This window comes from Gastrolobium bilobum, unplaced genomic scaffold, assembly GCF_033153095.1.
Source record: "Gastrolobium bilobum isolate Gb01-03AN ecotype WA unplaced genomic scaffold, APGP_CSIRO_Gbil_v1 utg3741, whole genome shotgun sequence".
NCBI lineage: Eukaryota > Viridiplantae > Streptophyta > Magnoliopsida > Fabales > Fabaceae > Gastrolobium > Gastrolobium bilobum.
The window spans coordinates 57,135-73,447 of NW_026896266.1; the positions used below are offsets into that span (position 1 = coordinate 57,135).

General features: G+C 33.8%; 2 protein-coding genes across 2 annotated transcripts; one reads left to right on the forward strand and one right to left on the reverse strand.

The window, feature by feature from the left end:
* The first annotated feature begins 1,124 nt into the window (after positions 1-1,124).
* Positions 1,125-6,777, forward strand: LOC133298517 (uncharacterized). Its single transcript, XM_061497819.1, has 7 exons — positions 1,125-1,519; positions 2,707-2,861; positions 3,427-3,672; positions 5,002-5,136; positions 5,210-5,392; positions 5,562-5,723; positions 6,013-6,777. Exons 1-7 carry the CDS (start codon positions 1,141-1,143, stop codon positions 6,430-6,432), a joined length of 1,680 nt encoding a protein of 559 aa, XP_061353803.1. The 5' UTR covers positions 1,125-1,140; the 3' UTR covers positions 6,433-6,777.
* A 2,574-nt stretch (positions 6,778-9,351) lies between these two features.
* On the reverse strand, positions 9,352-10,851 carry LOC133298507 (peroxisomal membrane protein 13-like). The gene is made up of 2 exons (XM_061497801.1): positions 10,764-10,851; positions 9,352-9,664 (listed from the first exon to the last, which is right to left on the reverse strand). Exons 1-2 carry the CDS (start codon positions 10,785-10,787, stop codon positions 9,458-9,460), a joined length of 231 nt encoding a protein of 76 aa, XP_061353785.1. The 5' UTR covers positions 10,788-10,851; the 3' UTR covers positions 9,352-9,457.
* Between the last annotated feature and the right edge of the window lie 5,462 nt (positions 10,852-16,313).

A 16,313-nucleotide genomic window follows, 5' to 3' on the forward strand; every position in this document is an offset into this window, starting at 1 on the left:
TTAATTTTCCTACCTAACTCAATTTCTCACCATATTCCTACTAATTCTATTTCTTTAGTAAAAAAAAATTTCTCCTAAACCAAACGCTCCCTTAATGTAAAATTCTTTTTCCCAACACCCAAAAACTGTAATATAATAAGATTGTGTGATGAAATAATAAATTCTTGAAACATTGATGTATCTCATTTTTTTTACATAGTAGCTAATTTTTTTTCTGGCTTTAGATAAATTTATCTGCAGGGTTTTTTTTTTTCCTCTTCATATGGGTTTTACATGTTTTTATGTGTGTTGAAAATAAATTTATCACTTATAATATAAGAAATAATTTTGTTTTTGGTTGGAACATGTTAGCTATTTTGCTTTCCCGTTCCAACATGTGGTTCTCTTAGTAAAGATCATACGATGATGATAAATTCATTAATAATTAAAGTATAGAAAAACGTAAATAGTTAATTACATAAGTGAACCCAATAACAATTATATTTTAAGGGGAATGCAACTATCAGAAAGAAGGAAGTATTTCCTACTAAACCATGCTACGAGGGACTCATCGTATATTAGAAAAATAAAATAAAATAAAATAAATCACTGTACCGAAATCAATTTATCAGCAGGAAAAGAAATAACTTTCCTATATTTTTATAAAGGAAATGTATTTATTATATAATAGGAATACAACTTGTTTTCTGCACAGACAAAAAAAAAAAGATGTGAATTTTACAATTTCTTCTTTTCTCTTTCCTAGACTCACTTTCTCTCTCTTTTTTTATACAAGATCAAACACTATTTTTCATGTAATATTATACATGTATAACCCTTTTATAAAACCTAATTTTAAATATGTAAGCATCACAATCTCAATTGTATGGCGTCAAATCTATAAATAAATCATTTCACACAGAATTTTTAATTAAAGCAATTTTACGTTGGATGTAATTATGAATTATTTTGTTTCCATATTAACACTATTTAAATTATTTTTGTGGTCTTGCATATATAAATGTTTACAATTAAATTTTAATTTATTTTTTAAAATTTATTTAATAGCGATATAATTTTTTAAAATTTTTTAAATTAGTCATCGTGTCTTGTACAGAAAGCGAGTCCTGATAGCACAATATTGCCTTCAGTCTCTCAATAATGGCTGTCTTGCTCCAAACACATTACCCTTCATCTCTGCATTCACCGCGTTACCGTTATATCTGCCGAAACCCTAACCGTTACCGTTACTTTCCTAAATTCCCCGCGACAACCACCAAATTCCTAGTGCGATACAATGCCACAGTTGAATTCTCCGGTGACCGGAATCTGTCACACCGTTCGCAAGCATCACCGACCACCTCCGTCGCCGACCATCAGGCATGTTCAGAAATGGCGCCTCTCAAGTTGCCTCAGGCTTTTGTGCACCTCGCTTTCTCTGCGGTGCTGTTTCTTTGCTTTGGTGTTCGCGCGTGTTCGGCCTCTTCGCCGGCTCTAACAGCCGGTCCTTCCTCGGTTCAGGAGGAGCAAACTATTCAAGGTTTCAAAACAACTTAAACTTTGATTCTATGATATTTTATTCTGTGCTGTAGTTAATTTTAGCTGAATTCAGTGGAGAGAAATGAGAATTGAACATGAGATAGGGAGGGTTATAGGGTTTATATATATTGTTACATAATAGTATAAACCATGAAAGAGACCTTCATTCAATAGCTAAATTTTTGGTTGAATTAGTTCTTTATAGGATTCGATCCTTACTGCTCCCATTATATTAATGGAATTAATGAAGTCTTGTTGAGTTTCTTAGTCTTTTAATGATTTATATTGTTTTCTAACACACTCTTTCATGTAAGAGCCTTTGGGCGTAAAGTGAGGATATTGCACATGCCCAATTTTTTGTTTACCTTTTGTGCTTTTTATTCAATTCCACTAGAAAGTGGGGGGTGATGAGGATCGAACTTGTGACCTTGTGGTCACTGAAGCTCTGATACCATGTAAAGAACCAATTCAACACAAAAGCTTAAGCTTTTGGGTTGAAATGATTCTTTACATGACGTAGATGAGCCTGTGTATTGTCCACTCTTCAAGCCTAGTGGAGATCGAACTTGTGACCTTGTGACTCTGATATCATGTAAAGAACCAATACAACACAAAAATTGAAGCTTTTTGGTTGAAATGGTTCATTACATGACGTTTGCGGGCCTGTGCATTGTCCACTCTTCAAGCCTAGTGGGCTCTCCTGTAAGGGGGCGTGTTAGAGATATATAAACACTATTAATGTAGCCTTATCCATTAGCTTAAGTTCTTGGGTTGAATTTGTTTTTTACATATGGTATCAGAGCTTTGGTATTACGGGTTCGATCCTCACCGCTCCTAATTAATTAATAATTAATTAAGTCTTGTGGAGTTTCTTAGTACAGGTAGGTGGACCTGTGTATTGTCCATTCTTCAAGCTCAATGAACTCTCGTGTGAAAGGGCGTGTTAGAGAATAGTATAAATCATTAAAGAGATTAAAGTGGCCTTCTCTCAATAGCTCAAGTTTTTTGATTGAATTGGTTCTTTATATATATATATATATATATATATATATATATATATATAATTGCCCTTTTTTTGTGTGTGCTGGTTTGTTGCTTGAAGATGATCTCTAAGACGTATTATCAAAATAAAATAACATTCTCTAGAAGGCATGGCTGATATCGTGATTTGTGGTTTTATGGTTGCAGATGATCATGATGGGAGAAAACATGATAAAAAGGAAAATGTAGTAGATAAGGAATTAGAAGCAGCTTTTAATACTTGGAAGTCTAAAACATACGCACTGACTGTTCCTTTGAAAGTTGTTGCTTTACGTGGTTCTATGCCTCCTTCATGGATCAAGGTCTGTGACACATATTCGTCAACTTGTTTTCTGTGATTAATTAACTTTTTCTATTATTGGTTCAGTTTCTTTTCTCTCTCTTGCCCGTTCCTGGGGACAATCTTTTTTTTTTTTTTTTTTTTTTCGCCATCTGCAATTCTGTTGTTTGCTGGAAAGTTCTCTGAAATCCTACAGTTAATGTCAGGACTTGTTATAAACTCTTTTCTATCATCAATTAGCAGTTAAATTGCTGAGAGTGTGGTCCATGCTGGAGGTTCCTTTTATTCTTCCATATCATTCCAAGCAACTTATAGTTGCTAAATTTTTAATTTTGATTTTTAGTAACTTATTTTGTGGGTGAGCCTTTGAGTAGCAGTAAAGTTGCTCCATTTGACAGAAGGTCAGATTTGAGTATGCAAAATAGCTTCTTTGCAAAAATGCTAGGGTAAAGTTGTATACAATCAACTCTCATCACTACCCTCGTAAGTTGGGGAGTCTTGTGCATGTGCACTGGGGTTTGCCCCTTTTTTATATTTGTAGTAACTTATTTTATAGTTTGTCATGTCAATTTTTTCTTCACTTGTAGGACTTCATAAATTCTCAGGGGAGGAGAATGAAGTTTAACGTGAAGTATTATGCAGATCTTGAGAGTATCTTTTCTGACCTATCGATTCCCTTTACTAAAGGAAATCTTGGGCCAGCATCTGCTTTGGCTGCAGATATTGTTGGTATTGGCGATTCATGGCTCAAATTTGCCATTACCAAAGCTATAATCGAGCCAATACGAGATGTAGATCAGGAATGGTTTAAAGGCTTAGATGAGAAATGGAAGGTAACAATATATTTTGTATTTTTCTCCTTAGAACCTGTGTCTTCTCAGGATTGGTTTTATTCTTCTTTGATAAAAAACTGTTTATTTTGTGAACTTAGTTTAATTTAAATTTGATGAGTCTGCTTGCATCATTAAACATGTACGAGTGTCTATATTTTGAAAACCAAATAGGGGAACAAAGACATCATAGTTGTTTGTGTGCTTTTGTGCACTTGGCTATGTGACATATCTGTATGCATGTTCATTTACTATTGCGTCTTACAGTGCATGAGATGAAGGCCAACAATGAAGTCATAATTATGAATTATGATATTGATTTCCTTTCCTTTGGTCTTCTAAGAATATTCATTGAGTATAAACAAGGTGGTGAGGGAACAAAAGAAAAGGGGGGAAAGGGGAGACATTATGTTAGAAACTTAGAATGGAATATTTCATTCTTCACTACATGTGAAAATACAAGAATGCATTTCCCTACTTAAGGAAGTTTTTATAAATTTCATGAACAACGGAGAGTATTCCAGCCTGCATGTTTGCATAATGTCTTATAAAGCTGGTTTTGGGGCAATATTTCTGTGCCGAACTGATAGAATTTATATCACAAGAGATTTTTGATAAGTTCCTTGAACAGTAAAGAGAATTTTAGCACAGGTAGGCTGGGCCTGATGTATTGTCCACCCTTCGAGTCCAATGGGCTCTCGTGTAAGGAGGCGTGTTAGAGATATATAAAACTATTAATGTAACCTCACCCAATAGCTTAAGCTTTTGGGTTGAATTGGTTCTTTACAAATTTCGACCTACCTTATTGAGAGAGAGAGAGAGAGAGGATCTTAAACTCTAGACTCCTAAAGTGGATAAAGATTTGTTGTTGCTGTTGTTTTTTTTTTTTTTTTTATATATATTATTCTTTTCTGTTTTTTCTTTACTTTTAATTTAATTTTGGGATTAAAGTTTGAAATACAAATGTGAACTAGGGTTAAGAGAAAACATTAAAAATTCTGAGGTGGCACAAAATGCATAAGCTATCTGCAAATTAGAAAGTGAAACAGAGTATAGGTAATCTTAGAGAGAGAATTATCAGTATTATCCATAGTTCTATACATGTTGGCAGATATTTGTTTTGAACCTCAGTGGATATTATATGAGCTAATAACAAGTTAAAATGAATATTATTTGTAATGAGATCTTGTATACATGTTAAAATGACATCACTTAACCTGCTTCTTTTTATTTACAAAAACATAATTTTACTGAACAAACAAGATAGTTGGTTATTATCTTTTTGAAATGTCTCTTGATAGTATAATGGTATATTCACTAACAAAGTTCCAGGTATACCTACGCAGGAACTGTGAGGGAGAAATAGATCCTAATGGTGAGATATGGGCTGCTCCATATCGATGGGGCTGCATGGTAATAGCATACAAGACAAATAAATTTCAGAAGCACAAGTTGGCTCCTATAGAGGTAAGTTGTTTTTTAAGATACCCAGTAAAATTCTTTTGAAGCATTTATAAGAGTATATAAACTGGAATTGCAGGACTGGGCAGATCTGTGGCGATCTGATCTTGCAGGGAGAATTTCAATGGTTGATTCTCCTAGAGAAGTTGTTGGTGCAGTTTTGAAATATATGGGGGCTTCCTACAATACAAATGACATCAATTTGGAAGTTGATGGTGGGAGAGATGCTGTTAAACTTAATTTGGATTTGCTTGCGAAACAGGTATTGTTACTGGATGATCTCTCAACTGTTGCTAACGCTTTTGATTGAAATAGAGGCGCAAAGCCATACAAATCATTAGTTGACTGAAAAGAATATTTTTTATTTTTCTGTTTTTCCATATTACAAATTGAAGTTATTATACGTTTTAGTTGTCTTTGACTCTTTGTAGGTTCGACTCTTTGATAGTGTAAACTATCTTAAATCTTTTGGTGCTGGAGATGTGTGGGTAGCTGTTGGATGGAGTAGCGATGTCATTCCTGTTGCTAAACGCATGTCTAATGTTGCAGTTATTGTTCCAAAGTCTGGAGCGAGTTTATGGGCAGATCTTTGGGTATGTCTCTCACTGTTATTTTCCGTTTTAGGGTTTGATATCTTTTAGTTTAATGATTTTAAGGTATATTATTATGTGGAATTATCTAATATAGTATTTGGAATTTGGAAGTGCTACCTTTGTAATAGGAAATTGTTCATAAACTATTCGAATGGGGATTCGGATATACCTATTTAATGATGCCTGCATCCGATTCACAAATGAATTAGTCGTGAATTTCATTTCCTCGAAGACCCCAGACATTAACTTTCTTTTCCTTCCTTTTTCTCCTTTGCTTTTGGTTTTCCAGGCAATTCCTGCTGCCTCTAGGATTCAAACAAATCGGATTGGTGGGCGTGTAAGGGGAGCATCCCCATTAATCCATCAGTGGATAGAGTTTTGTCTGCAATCTGCTAGAGCACTGCCCTTCAAGCAAGAGGTGATCCCAGGTGCCTCTCCCTCTCTTCTTCAAGGTCATTCAGCCAATGTGCCCGTGGAGTTAACCAAGGGTAGGCCAAAGTTAAATACCAATCTTGTTGAGGGAGCACCACCACCAGAAATTGTAGAAAGGTGTGAGTTTCTGGAGCCATTATCTAATTCCACACTTTCAGATTACCGCTTGTTGCTTGCCTCTATCCAGGAACCTGGCCATGGATTGATACACAAAATGCATCAGTATATTTCATCGATGGTTAAATTTTCTGGGTGGTTTAAGTCGAAACTGACTTGAATATAGAGTTAATGGGCTGTGGAAATACCTATCAAGAATCTGTGTTTTAAATGTTTAGAATGACCAGAAAGCTTCTAAAGTTTACTGATGTAGAGTAACTCGTTGAGGTCTGTTTTCAAGACTACCTGGTTAAGAGGCTGTCGTCAAGCGGCAATAATGCTAGAGCTGCACGAGTTCACTACTAATTCTGGCCTCTATATGGTTGAGAGCAACATCAAAAATTTCTGTAACATTCAGCTGAAAAAAGTGATTTATGTATAAGCATATCAAGAATCTTCCTTGTTTAGGAGTACCTGATCCGGTTGCATTTTTAATAGTAGAAACTGATGCCTTTGATAAAGGATATGGAGGAATATTAAAACCGTAGTTATTAAAATCGGACCGGGAACCGGTAAACTGGTCATATAACTGATTCGGTTGAAGTAACGGATCGGCCATGCATCAGAATCGGTGCGACCCGGTGCGACCCGATCGATTTTCATGAAAACCGGTGATCCGGTCCGGTCTTAAAAAAAATATTTCCAAATTTTTTTTCAAAAAAAAAAAAAAATCATAATGGACTTATTTGAATATTTTTTTGCTTATTAACTTACCTACCACACTAATGTTATCTCAATTGTGCATTATGCAAAAAAAAAAATTGATTTATTTTTTGAATTTAAAGTCCCGCAATACGATCATTATATTTTTATTTGATCTTTTATTGGATAATAATATGTGATTTATTATTTTTTATATTAAAATATTAGAAATTTTTATTATTTTTTATAGATATTTGAGTATATTTATAATTTTTAAATATAAATTATAAAATTACATATAATTACCGGGTCATGCGGTTGAACCAGTAATCCACTGATCTAGTACATCGACCGGGTCAATGAGCAGGCCAGTTTTAATAAAATTGATTAAAACAAATTCAACCTGGATCAAAAAGGAACAATTAGTGCGATGTTATTTAGGTACCTGGCAGGCTGTCTAGCTCAATTATAGTACTATCAGACAGGAAATTTTATGTGTAGAATATATTATCAAATTTCAAGTCGATTTATTTAACAAAAGTCGTTTTATTCAAAAAATATTTTATAGGTTGATAAATATCTAAATATTTAGAAGTTAATTAAAAAAGATTATGAAATTTTATCCACTTGGTTGTTTGTTTCTCTATTGAATAGGACAATTAAGTTTTAGAAACAACTTATAACTTTTTTATAATTATCTTAAATATTTATTAATATTTTATAAGCCAATAATATCTATAAAAAAAATTATAAAAATCTATCCGCTTGTTTTTTATTTCTATCATCTCTCACTATCTATTAAAGAGATAGAGCAAGACGTTTATCAAAAAAAGAAAAAGAGATAGAGCAAGAGAGAATTTCTTCGGACAAATCGAAGTTGACATTCCCCTATACTATGAAAAGATGTATTAGTTTGAGCTATTGTCATATCCTTCTTCCACATTCAGTCACTTAAAGTCAATAAGTTCTTATTTACAAAAAAAAAAAAAAAGTCAATAAGTTCTTGGAAAAGCAACCTGTTCTTGTTTGTAAATGAATTCATGTTCAAGAAAATAGAAAAGGAAAGATTAGCAGTACAGTATATAAAATCGAAAGACATATCTGTCCATAGGTTGGTCTTAGAAAGTACTGTTAAGTAAGTGCATTAGAAGCAGTTACTATTAGTTAATGTTTCTCTCTTAAAATGACCTTATTTTAAGGTTTAGGTAAAACAATACAAAATATTTTAATAATTTTAATTTTCTTTGCATTATTTATTTTATTAAAGGGTTTACTTTTTCTGCAGTAAATGCATATAATTATATGCATTGAGCCCAAAATGATGTTGTTTTGGGGACGAAAATCAAGATGTTTTTATAATTATAATTTATTCAAAAGATATAATTATAATAGTCTTTATCATTATAATTTTCTAATCTTTCAACCCAAAATGACGTCATTTTGAGAGTGAAGATAGATAACTTACCTGTATTCACTATAAAAACATTAAAACTTTTATTAAAATATTCAACATATTTTTCCTATATTAAAATATTCAACATTTTTTTTCCTAAATTTTGAAAGTAGCAATCTATTTTCCATTATATTTGACTTTGAATAACAAACAACTACATCTTTTTAACGTGACAACAGATTTTAATTTGTATTATTTACCCCGCAAGCAGAATTTGAAAGCAGGAAATAATTTTTGTTTATCTACCATTAATTGTTGTTTTTAAGAGGATTATATTCTTTTCTCCCTCGGTTAGTCTTTTTCCCTTTAATTTTATTTGGCCTAAATCGTAGGTACTGTTAGTGTTAGCCACCATTTATGGTTAGTCCTACATTATCTGCAAGGTACCCTTGTCTTTCTACTTTTTACTTCTTTCTTTCATATTGTTGTTTGAAGTGGACTGGACTTCAAAGAAGCAATTTTTCATTTTCTTTTCCTTTTCTTTTTTATTCAAAAGAAGACTTACTATTGATGTGGGTCTCAGATAAACCCATACGAGATCCCACAAAAGGAGAAAGAATAGTTCACAACTTTCATAATTAATTAATTATTAAGGTGATTCTCATTCTTTTTATCATACAATGGGCAGATCTTTTACATTTCAGGATGACGTGCCTTTTAAGAAACCTATAAAATAACATTAACATCGTCTCAAGGCCCCCCAAAGTTTTTTTTTTCAGCTCATAAATAAATTATTCACATAGATTCATGCACCCAAAAAGGTTAACATTCCAAATACAAAATAATCCATCAATCTATAAAATAGCATCCTATAGATTCAGAGCAAATGCTTAGAAGGTAAATGTAGTGCTGGTTTGTTCTTATCAGAGCATTCCATTTACTGTAGAATTAACCAATCTAAGCAATCTAATGCATATCCCGAACTTAAAAAAGTGCAGCATATGCATGACTTTGGCAGCTTCAGTATTTTCATTTGGATTGGCGCAAAGCTGTTTCTCAATTCCTTTGATTGTATTTGGACTCACTCTATAAGCAAACTAAATACACATCATCATTTATTGGAACCAATTTCCCATACATTGTCCCAAGAACCACTTGGAGCAGACTTGGTTCCCTCCACAGAGGAACTGTGTGACTCAGGCTGAGGAACTCCATTTGGACCTGGAGGGTTTATCTTCTTGGGCTTATTTCTGATTCCAAGCAACCGCAACACAAATGTAGCTAGCTCTCCATACAATAAACCAGAGCGATGTAAAAGCTGCAAAGAGACCAACTAAGAAATAACCATATAGCATTAAACTAACTACATTCATGCCACTTGAAGGGGAAAAAAAAGGAAAAAGAAAAAAGGCAAGTGACCTTTGGCATGGGCTATTAGATTTGGCAACATGCTCTGTGCAAAGAAAACAATGAAAAATGAGGAAGGTTATACTTACAATTTTTTTTTTACAACCTCTTACAATCATATCTTATTACCGTTGATTTCTGTTAATCAACGGTTATCATTTATTGTGAATTAATAATTAATTAATGAGTTTAATTTGTTAAAATGATAATTGTTGATTGACGGAAATTAACGGTGATAATATATGGTTGTAAGAGGTTGTAAGAAAAAAAGGTTACAAGTATAACCTTGCTCATCAAAAATATAGTATGGCTAACTGCCATTTACATTAAAAATAAATATAGCAGAAGGTACACTGCATGCATTTGTGTGAAAAGAAATAACCCATCAATGAATCAAATGGTGCTTTGATTAAATCACTTGGTTACTTTTTACTGATTCTAATTTTGGACAAATAAGGTCCGAGCTTGATTTTGATTTTGGCAAACTTGATTCAAGGTAAGCTTTTCAAACTCTCACAATCACTTTTACAGAACAAATTATTTGCAAAAAAACTGTTTAAATAACTCTAGATTCTGCATTTGTTTTATTTTATTAAGTGATTCGAACATTCATCATAAATATCAAATCAACCCATTTTTTTTTTCAAGTCGAAGTCTAACATTTTTTAATTTGAAGACGGTCACATCACTTCTATACCCATTTGCGCAAGTTGGAACCAAAAAGTGATTTTTCCTCATAATATCAAAATGAAAACAATTTGATTGAGCACTTTTTAGTCAAATTTCCCAAGTATAAAATTGATTTTTACAAAACATTTTCTTCCAAAACCAATTCTGGCATAAGTGATCCTTCCAAAAGTAAAAATTTCATAGCAATTTGAAACACACAAATCGAGCATAGATGATTTCATTTACGTCTAATTTTGATCTTCAAACAGATAGGAGCTTAGTACAATATTAACAAAGGAACAAAAGAACATAAAATGGACAGAGAATGATGAATACAAAACCTGAAGAAGTGCAGTCATGAACATATGGAAAGCCTGTGTGTTCTGGTCTACGAGAATTGAAATCCGGCCAAAAAAGTTAACTGCACCTTGCATCTGCCATTTAAAGGGAAATAAATTAAACATGCGCAAAGCAAAATTTTCAACAATAAATAACAAAAAACCACATATTCATATTAAAAGATTCCCGGGGAAAGAAGAAAGGAAGAGAAGCAATGGTGTAAAATGATAACAGTGAATAGAGCATATAATGACCCTAACTGAAAAATCTTAATTAGAGGTTTAATTTAAGGATTTAAATGTCATAATTAGATTCAAAGCGTGATTTCGAGTATTTTGAATGTACTCATGACTAGGTCATGAAACAGTACGTTCTGCCGAATAATCTGCATTATTGTGAATTAACCAGTAGAGCTTAAATGAGCAAAATAATTTTAGAGACATAATTTGACAATTCTGAGGCAAAATATGAGTTCAGAACGACAAATTGTATAGTTTGGCATATTCCGTGAAAATTTCGTGAATAATATTTTTCTACCGGGTATTTTGTACTGCTGTCAAAGCAATCGGTAGAGTCCAGAAACAAATAATTGACAAAATAAGAATAAGAAAGTCCAATATATGCCAAGCAAGTCAAAATAGGCCTAAGAATGATAAGTTTATAAGTTTTAAGTTTCGTAAGCAAACAACGTACAGTTAGTGATTCACAGTGCATTTCGTCCAAAACGATGCAGAAACCATACTGTGAATTATGAATATTGTTCCTTAGGAAATAAAAATTAATGTAAATGAGTTCAGAAAAATAAAAATATGTCCGTAGCTTTAAGTTAGTTCCGGGTCAGTTAAGTGAAAATACGCGAAAGGAAAACAACCGGTAAAAAGGGCCACCTATACATATAAGTCCAAATCACTTAAGTTGGCACTATTCACATCAGCTTCCCTTCCTTCTCTCTCTTCATGGCCGATCTCCCTCCACCATTAGAGCTAGGTTTTGAAGCTTTGTTCATCCTTTGATTTCTCCCTCCACACTCAACCAAATCATTAGGTCCATCACACGAAAATCATAGTAAATCACTCAAGGAATCCATTCCACTACTTGGTTTGGGCTATAATTGCTTGTGTGAAGAGTTCTTCCTTTTCCCCTTTTCGATTTACTATTCATCAAGTGTGGAAATTAGAGTTTTTGATGGAGCTTTCTTTGAGGTTGCCCTCTAGGCTTTGTACAAGGGATTAGAGGTAATAAATCTCTATTTCTATGGTTTGTTTCTCATGATTTAAGTTTGGAAAATTTAGAATATGTTTTGGTGGGAAAACCTTGAGTTTAAAATTTGAATTGATGATGGATAATTGAAAAATGGTTTGAAAAATTATGAAAAATATCTTGGCTTCCGTATATGCATTCCACGGCCTTTGAAAGAAAGGATAGGCCATAGGGTGTTTTAAAATTGCTATATAGAATTTAGGAGACGAGTGAGGGTTCTAGGAACTATTGGCTTTGTAAATTGATTCAATGCAATTCCTAGCCTTCCTAGCCTGGGTTTCAGCCATTTAGGGTCTTTGGGCTAGGGAGCAATTAAAATTGTAAAAAACGTCTAATAAGAGGATTTATGGAAGTATAGTCTTGACTTGTGTATTGGCAAAAATGTAAAGAAACGAAAGTAAATGATAAAATGTATGCCTTATGTAAAATCTCGACATGATAGCATTTTATTGATTTTTGTTTTGGATTCTTTCTCTAGGTGTGCCTAGGGACTAAAAAGGGTTTGGATGTTGTTGAAGCTATATAAGTAACTTGTGCTACAAGTAAGCAGATTGTTAAAAGCTTCAAGAGGTAAGCTCTATGTTTAAGAAGTCTTTTCCTACTTGAATGCTCCACCATGGTTAGTGGACTATGGTTGGATTGTAGATTGTTTTGATGCTTTGTATATGTGCATTCATATAGAGTTATTTGATAACATGATATGACTTGTTTTGACATGATTTCTGTATTGATCTTTGGCCATTGATTTTGTTTGTGCACTGATGTCCGCTTGGGGTCCTTCCTCGAGACTGGCTGTGTACGCCTCTGTTATGTTCTAGTTCCGCTTGGGGTCCTCCCTTGGGAACACGTGCCCTGATTTCCGCTTGGGGTCCTCTCTTGGGATTGACTGCGTACGCCTCTGATAAGATATGTATACTTTGTTCTGTTATGATATCTGTTATATGTTACATTTGTATACTCTGTATCTGACTTTCATGCAGGAGTGAGCCCAGGGGTATGGAGAATTCTCTATAAACTTGGAGCTTATTGAGATTTGTTATCTCACCCCTTTTTGGGGACATCATTTCAGGTTCTCAGATTCCCGGTGAGCCTTCACTAGGCAGGGACACGACCCGTGGCTAGAGGTGCTGCGACGGACCAGATTTTGAGTAGCTGTAGGCTACTGCTATTTTGGAGTGTATTTATGTTATGTAGTATTTCAGCATTTTGGGGATCGTGGTGTCTGATCCTTTACTTCGTTTATGGCCTGTATATGTTTTGTACATGTCTTTCAGTTTGATGCATGTACATTTGTGTATTCAGGCATGTTGATATGACGATGTAGTATTCAATTATGTTTACGTGTTAGATTGCATGCTGTTAGATGTAGGGGCACGGAGCCGAACTATGTATGCGCCCATGGATGGGTATATGATTTATATGGATGTTTGGTACTTCTGAAAATATATGCTGTATAAACTGTCTATCAGGAACTCTTGAGAGTGGGATTGAAAAATTCCCAGTTGTCCGATTTACAGAGGTTACTCTGTCCGATTTTTGTCTCCGTCAAATAAGAATTAAACTAGAAAAAGGAAAAGGTTAGCTCGTATTTTCGTAAGTTAGTCTTTCGCTGTTTCTGTTTGTATCATATGCATGTTAATTGAACTGGCTCGAGTGGGGATCTTGATGGTGAGAACACCATAACAGTAAGGGCGATCTATAAGGCTCTTGTTGGCCAAGAGTTAATCTCGGGTTTGGCTGATGGTAGATGGCAGTAGGTGTGAGATTGGAATGGTCCTCAAAGAATCAAGTTGTTTATGTGAAAGGTTTGCCACAAAAAGCTCCTCACTCGAAGTAGGACTGCTCTTTGGGGGACTGGCACTGAATCGTGTCCTATTTGTAGGGAGGAGAATGAAACCTTGTTACATGCGATTCGGGACTGTCATGAGGCTAAGTCCGTTTGGTCTCATTTTGTGCCTTCGGACAAGTTTGCAAACTTCTTCTTTGGTGATGTTGATCATTGGTTATCGGTTAATATGGACATGGATAAGCATGGGATTACGAATGGTTGGAGGAATTTGTTTTTTGTTATTTGTTGGAAAAATTGGAAGTGGCGTAATGAATTGGTGCATAGCTCGGCTTTTCCTTGCTTAAATGTGAGGAAAGGGATTATTTGCAGCTCTGTGAGGGACATTAACAATGCTTTAGCTAGTGCTCAGGAGAGGCTTCCAGTAAAATTTTCAATGAAGATGGACATTACTTGGCAATATCCAACAGATGGGTCAGTAAAAATTAACATAGATGGTGCAGCTAGAGGTAATCCTGGCCTAGCTGCTTGTAGGGGTTTGATTCGTAATTCTCAAGTGAGATGGCTGAGGGGTTTTGCTTACAAATTGAGGGTTTGCTCTTCTTTTAAGGCTGAGCTCTGGGGTGTTCTTCGTGGTTTGGAGCTAGCTTGGAACGAAGGATTTCGTAATATAATCATTGAGAGTGATTCATCTAGTGTGATCACTATGCTCACCAAGTCTGGTGTAGCAGTCCGTGAGTGTCATTTGATTGCTCGTATACGGACATGGATCAATATGAGTTGGTCAGTTACTTTGATGCATACTTATAGAGAAGGAAACGTCTGTGCTGATTGGTTGGGAAATTTTATTCTAGATTCGGATGATTCCATTACTTATCAGTTTTGGAGGGATCCTCCTCCTGGCATGCTTCATCTTCTCCGTGGTGACTTTACTGGTGTCAGTAGGTCCATGGAAGTGAGGTGTAGGATTTAGTTTTGGTTTTGGTTGTCTTTGTTGTTCTTTTGGCTTAGGCCTTCTGTTTACCAAAAAAAAAAAAAGTGTTCAAAAAATAACATATCAATTTTTAGATGCTGCTTGGATGACCAGGTACTCCTAAAACTAAGATGTTTCTTATTACAAAAAAAAACAAGATGTTTCATAACAGATCTATAATCCCAACCAAAAAAGTTAGCATTATCCCAGTTTCTGTTACATCTTGTTTCACATGCAGTGGCGTAGCTACATTATGTTTAGATAGGGGCTACATTTCAACAAATTTTATTTGTTATATATAATTATATAAATAATTATAATTGAGCCCTAGTTAAAACTGTAAGTTTGCCCTAGCTAAAATTGTAACAATGGTAACAGACGAAGATTTGGATCTGTTTTGTATGACCATATAACATATTGCTTTATTCTTAATTTCTTCTTCTTCTTCTTTCATCTTTTTTTCAATTAGGGTTTTCTTCTAACTTTTTTTTTCTTATTCACACTCACCGCCCGTAACCCAGTCATTCTACGATGAGGTACAACGACAAGGTATGATGTTTTGTTTCTTTATTAAGATTTTAGGAATACATGTTCTTGGAATATGCATTGGTAATTATATCATCTGCTCGAGAAAAAATTGATTTATATTTTTGGACCTTGTAAAAGAGAAATTCTGTCTTTACAGACCATAATTGTTCTTTGGGTGTTTTTAACATAAGTGAAATTCATGCCCCTTTTTTTATTTATAACTCTTTTTTTGTGGTTGTATGATTTTATTTTATTTTTGAAAAAATGGAGTGTTGTTTCACATTTACCATTTTTAAAAAAATTATTTTAACGTAAAGTTATAGTTGCTATTGGTAATGGAATTGAATTGTTTCTTGGTGTTATTTGTATTTGATTTCACAACAAGAATGAGAATTTTGGCGATTAATCAGTGGAAATTGTTAAAGAGAAAAATCAATGAAGATATATGTATATATATGGAGTATGAAAATTTCTTGTATATATTCATTAACAACTTCCTTGTTTTTTTTTTTTGTTTTTTTAAATTTTTTAAAATATCTAAACACTAATTAAATGATTTATGTGGATCCAATGTCATTTAAATGATTTATGTGGCTCCAATGTCGTTTAAACGATTTTGGACATTTGTCGATGATTGTTTCATGTTTCTTTTTAATTGTGAAGTTTGATGTCCCTCTACGTTGATGTTCTTCACATGTCACGACTAGGGGTATAAATGAGCCAAATTAGGCCAAATTTTGGCTTTGATAGCCTAAGCCTATGTAAAATATTTAGAGTCTATACTAGCCTACTAGCCTATTAAAGACTTGATTTATAGGTCTGGCCTGATCTATTATAAAAAATTAAAAACTTAATACGACTGTAAGGCCTACCAAGTTGCAAACTAAAGTTTATAGGCCAAAACCAAATTAAAATATAAAAGATAAAAAACATTATTCACAAATCACATGAAATAAATTTTCATTAAATCACATGAAATAATTTTTCATTAACATCACATGAAAT

Coding starts and splice junctions, on each gene's coding strand:
- LOC133298517 (XM_061497819.1), top strand. CDS start 1,141: ATGGCTGTCTTGCTCCAAACACATTACCCTTCATCTCTGCATTCACCG. Junction 1,520..2,706: donor GGAGGAGCAAACTATTCAAG/GTTTCAAAACAA, acceptor TTATGGTTGCAG/ATGATCATGATGGGAGAAAA. Junction 5,724..6,012: donor GTTTATGGGCAGATCTTTGG/GTATGTCTCTCA, acceptor TTGGTTTTCCAG/GCAATTCCTGCTGCCTCTAG.
- LOC133298507 (XM_061497801.1), bottom strand. CDS start 10,787: ATGTTCATGACTGCACTTCTTCAG. Junction 9,665..10,763: donor TCATGACTGCACTTCTTCAG/GTTTTGTATTCA, acceptor GTCTCTTTGCAG/CTTTTACATCGCTCTGGTTT.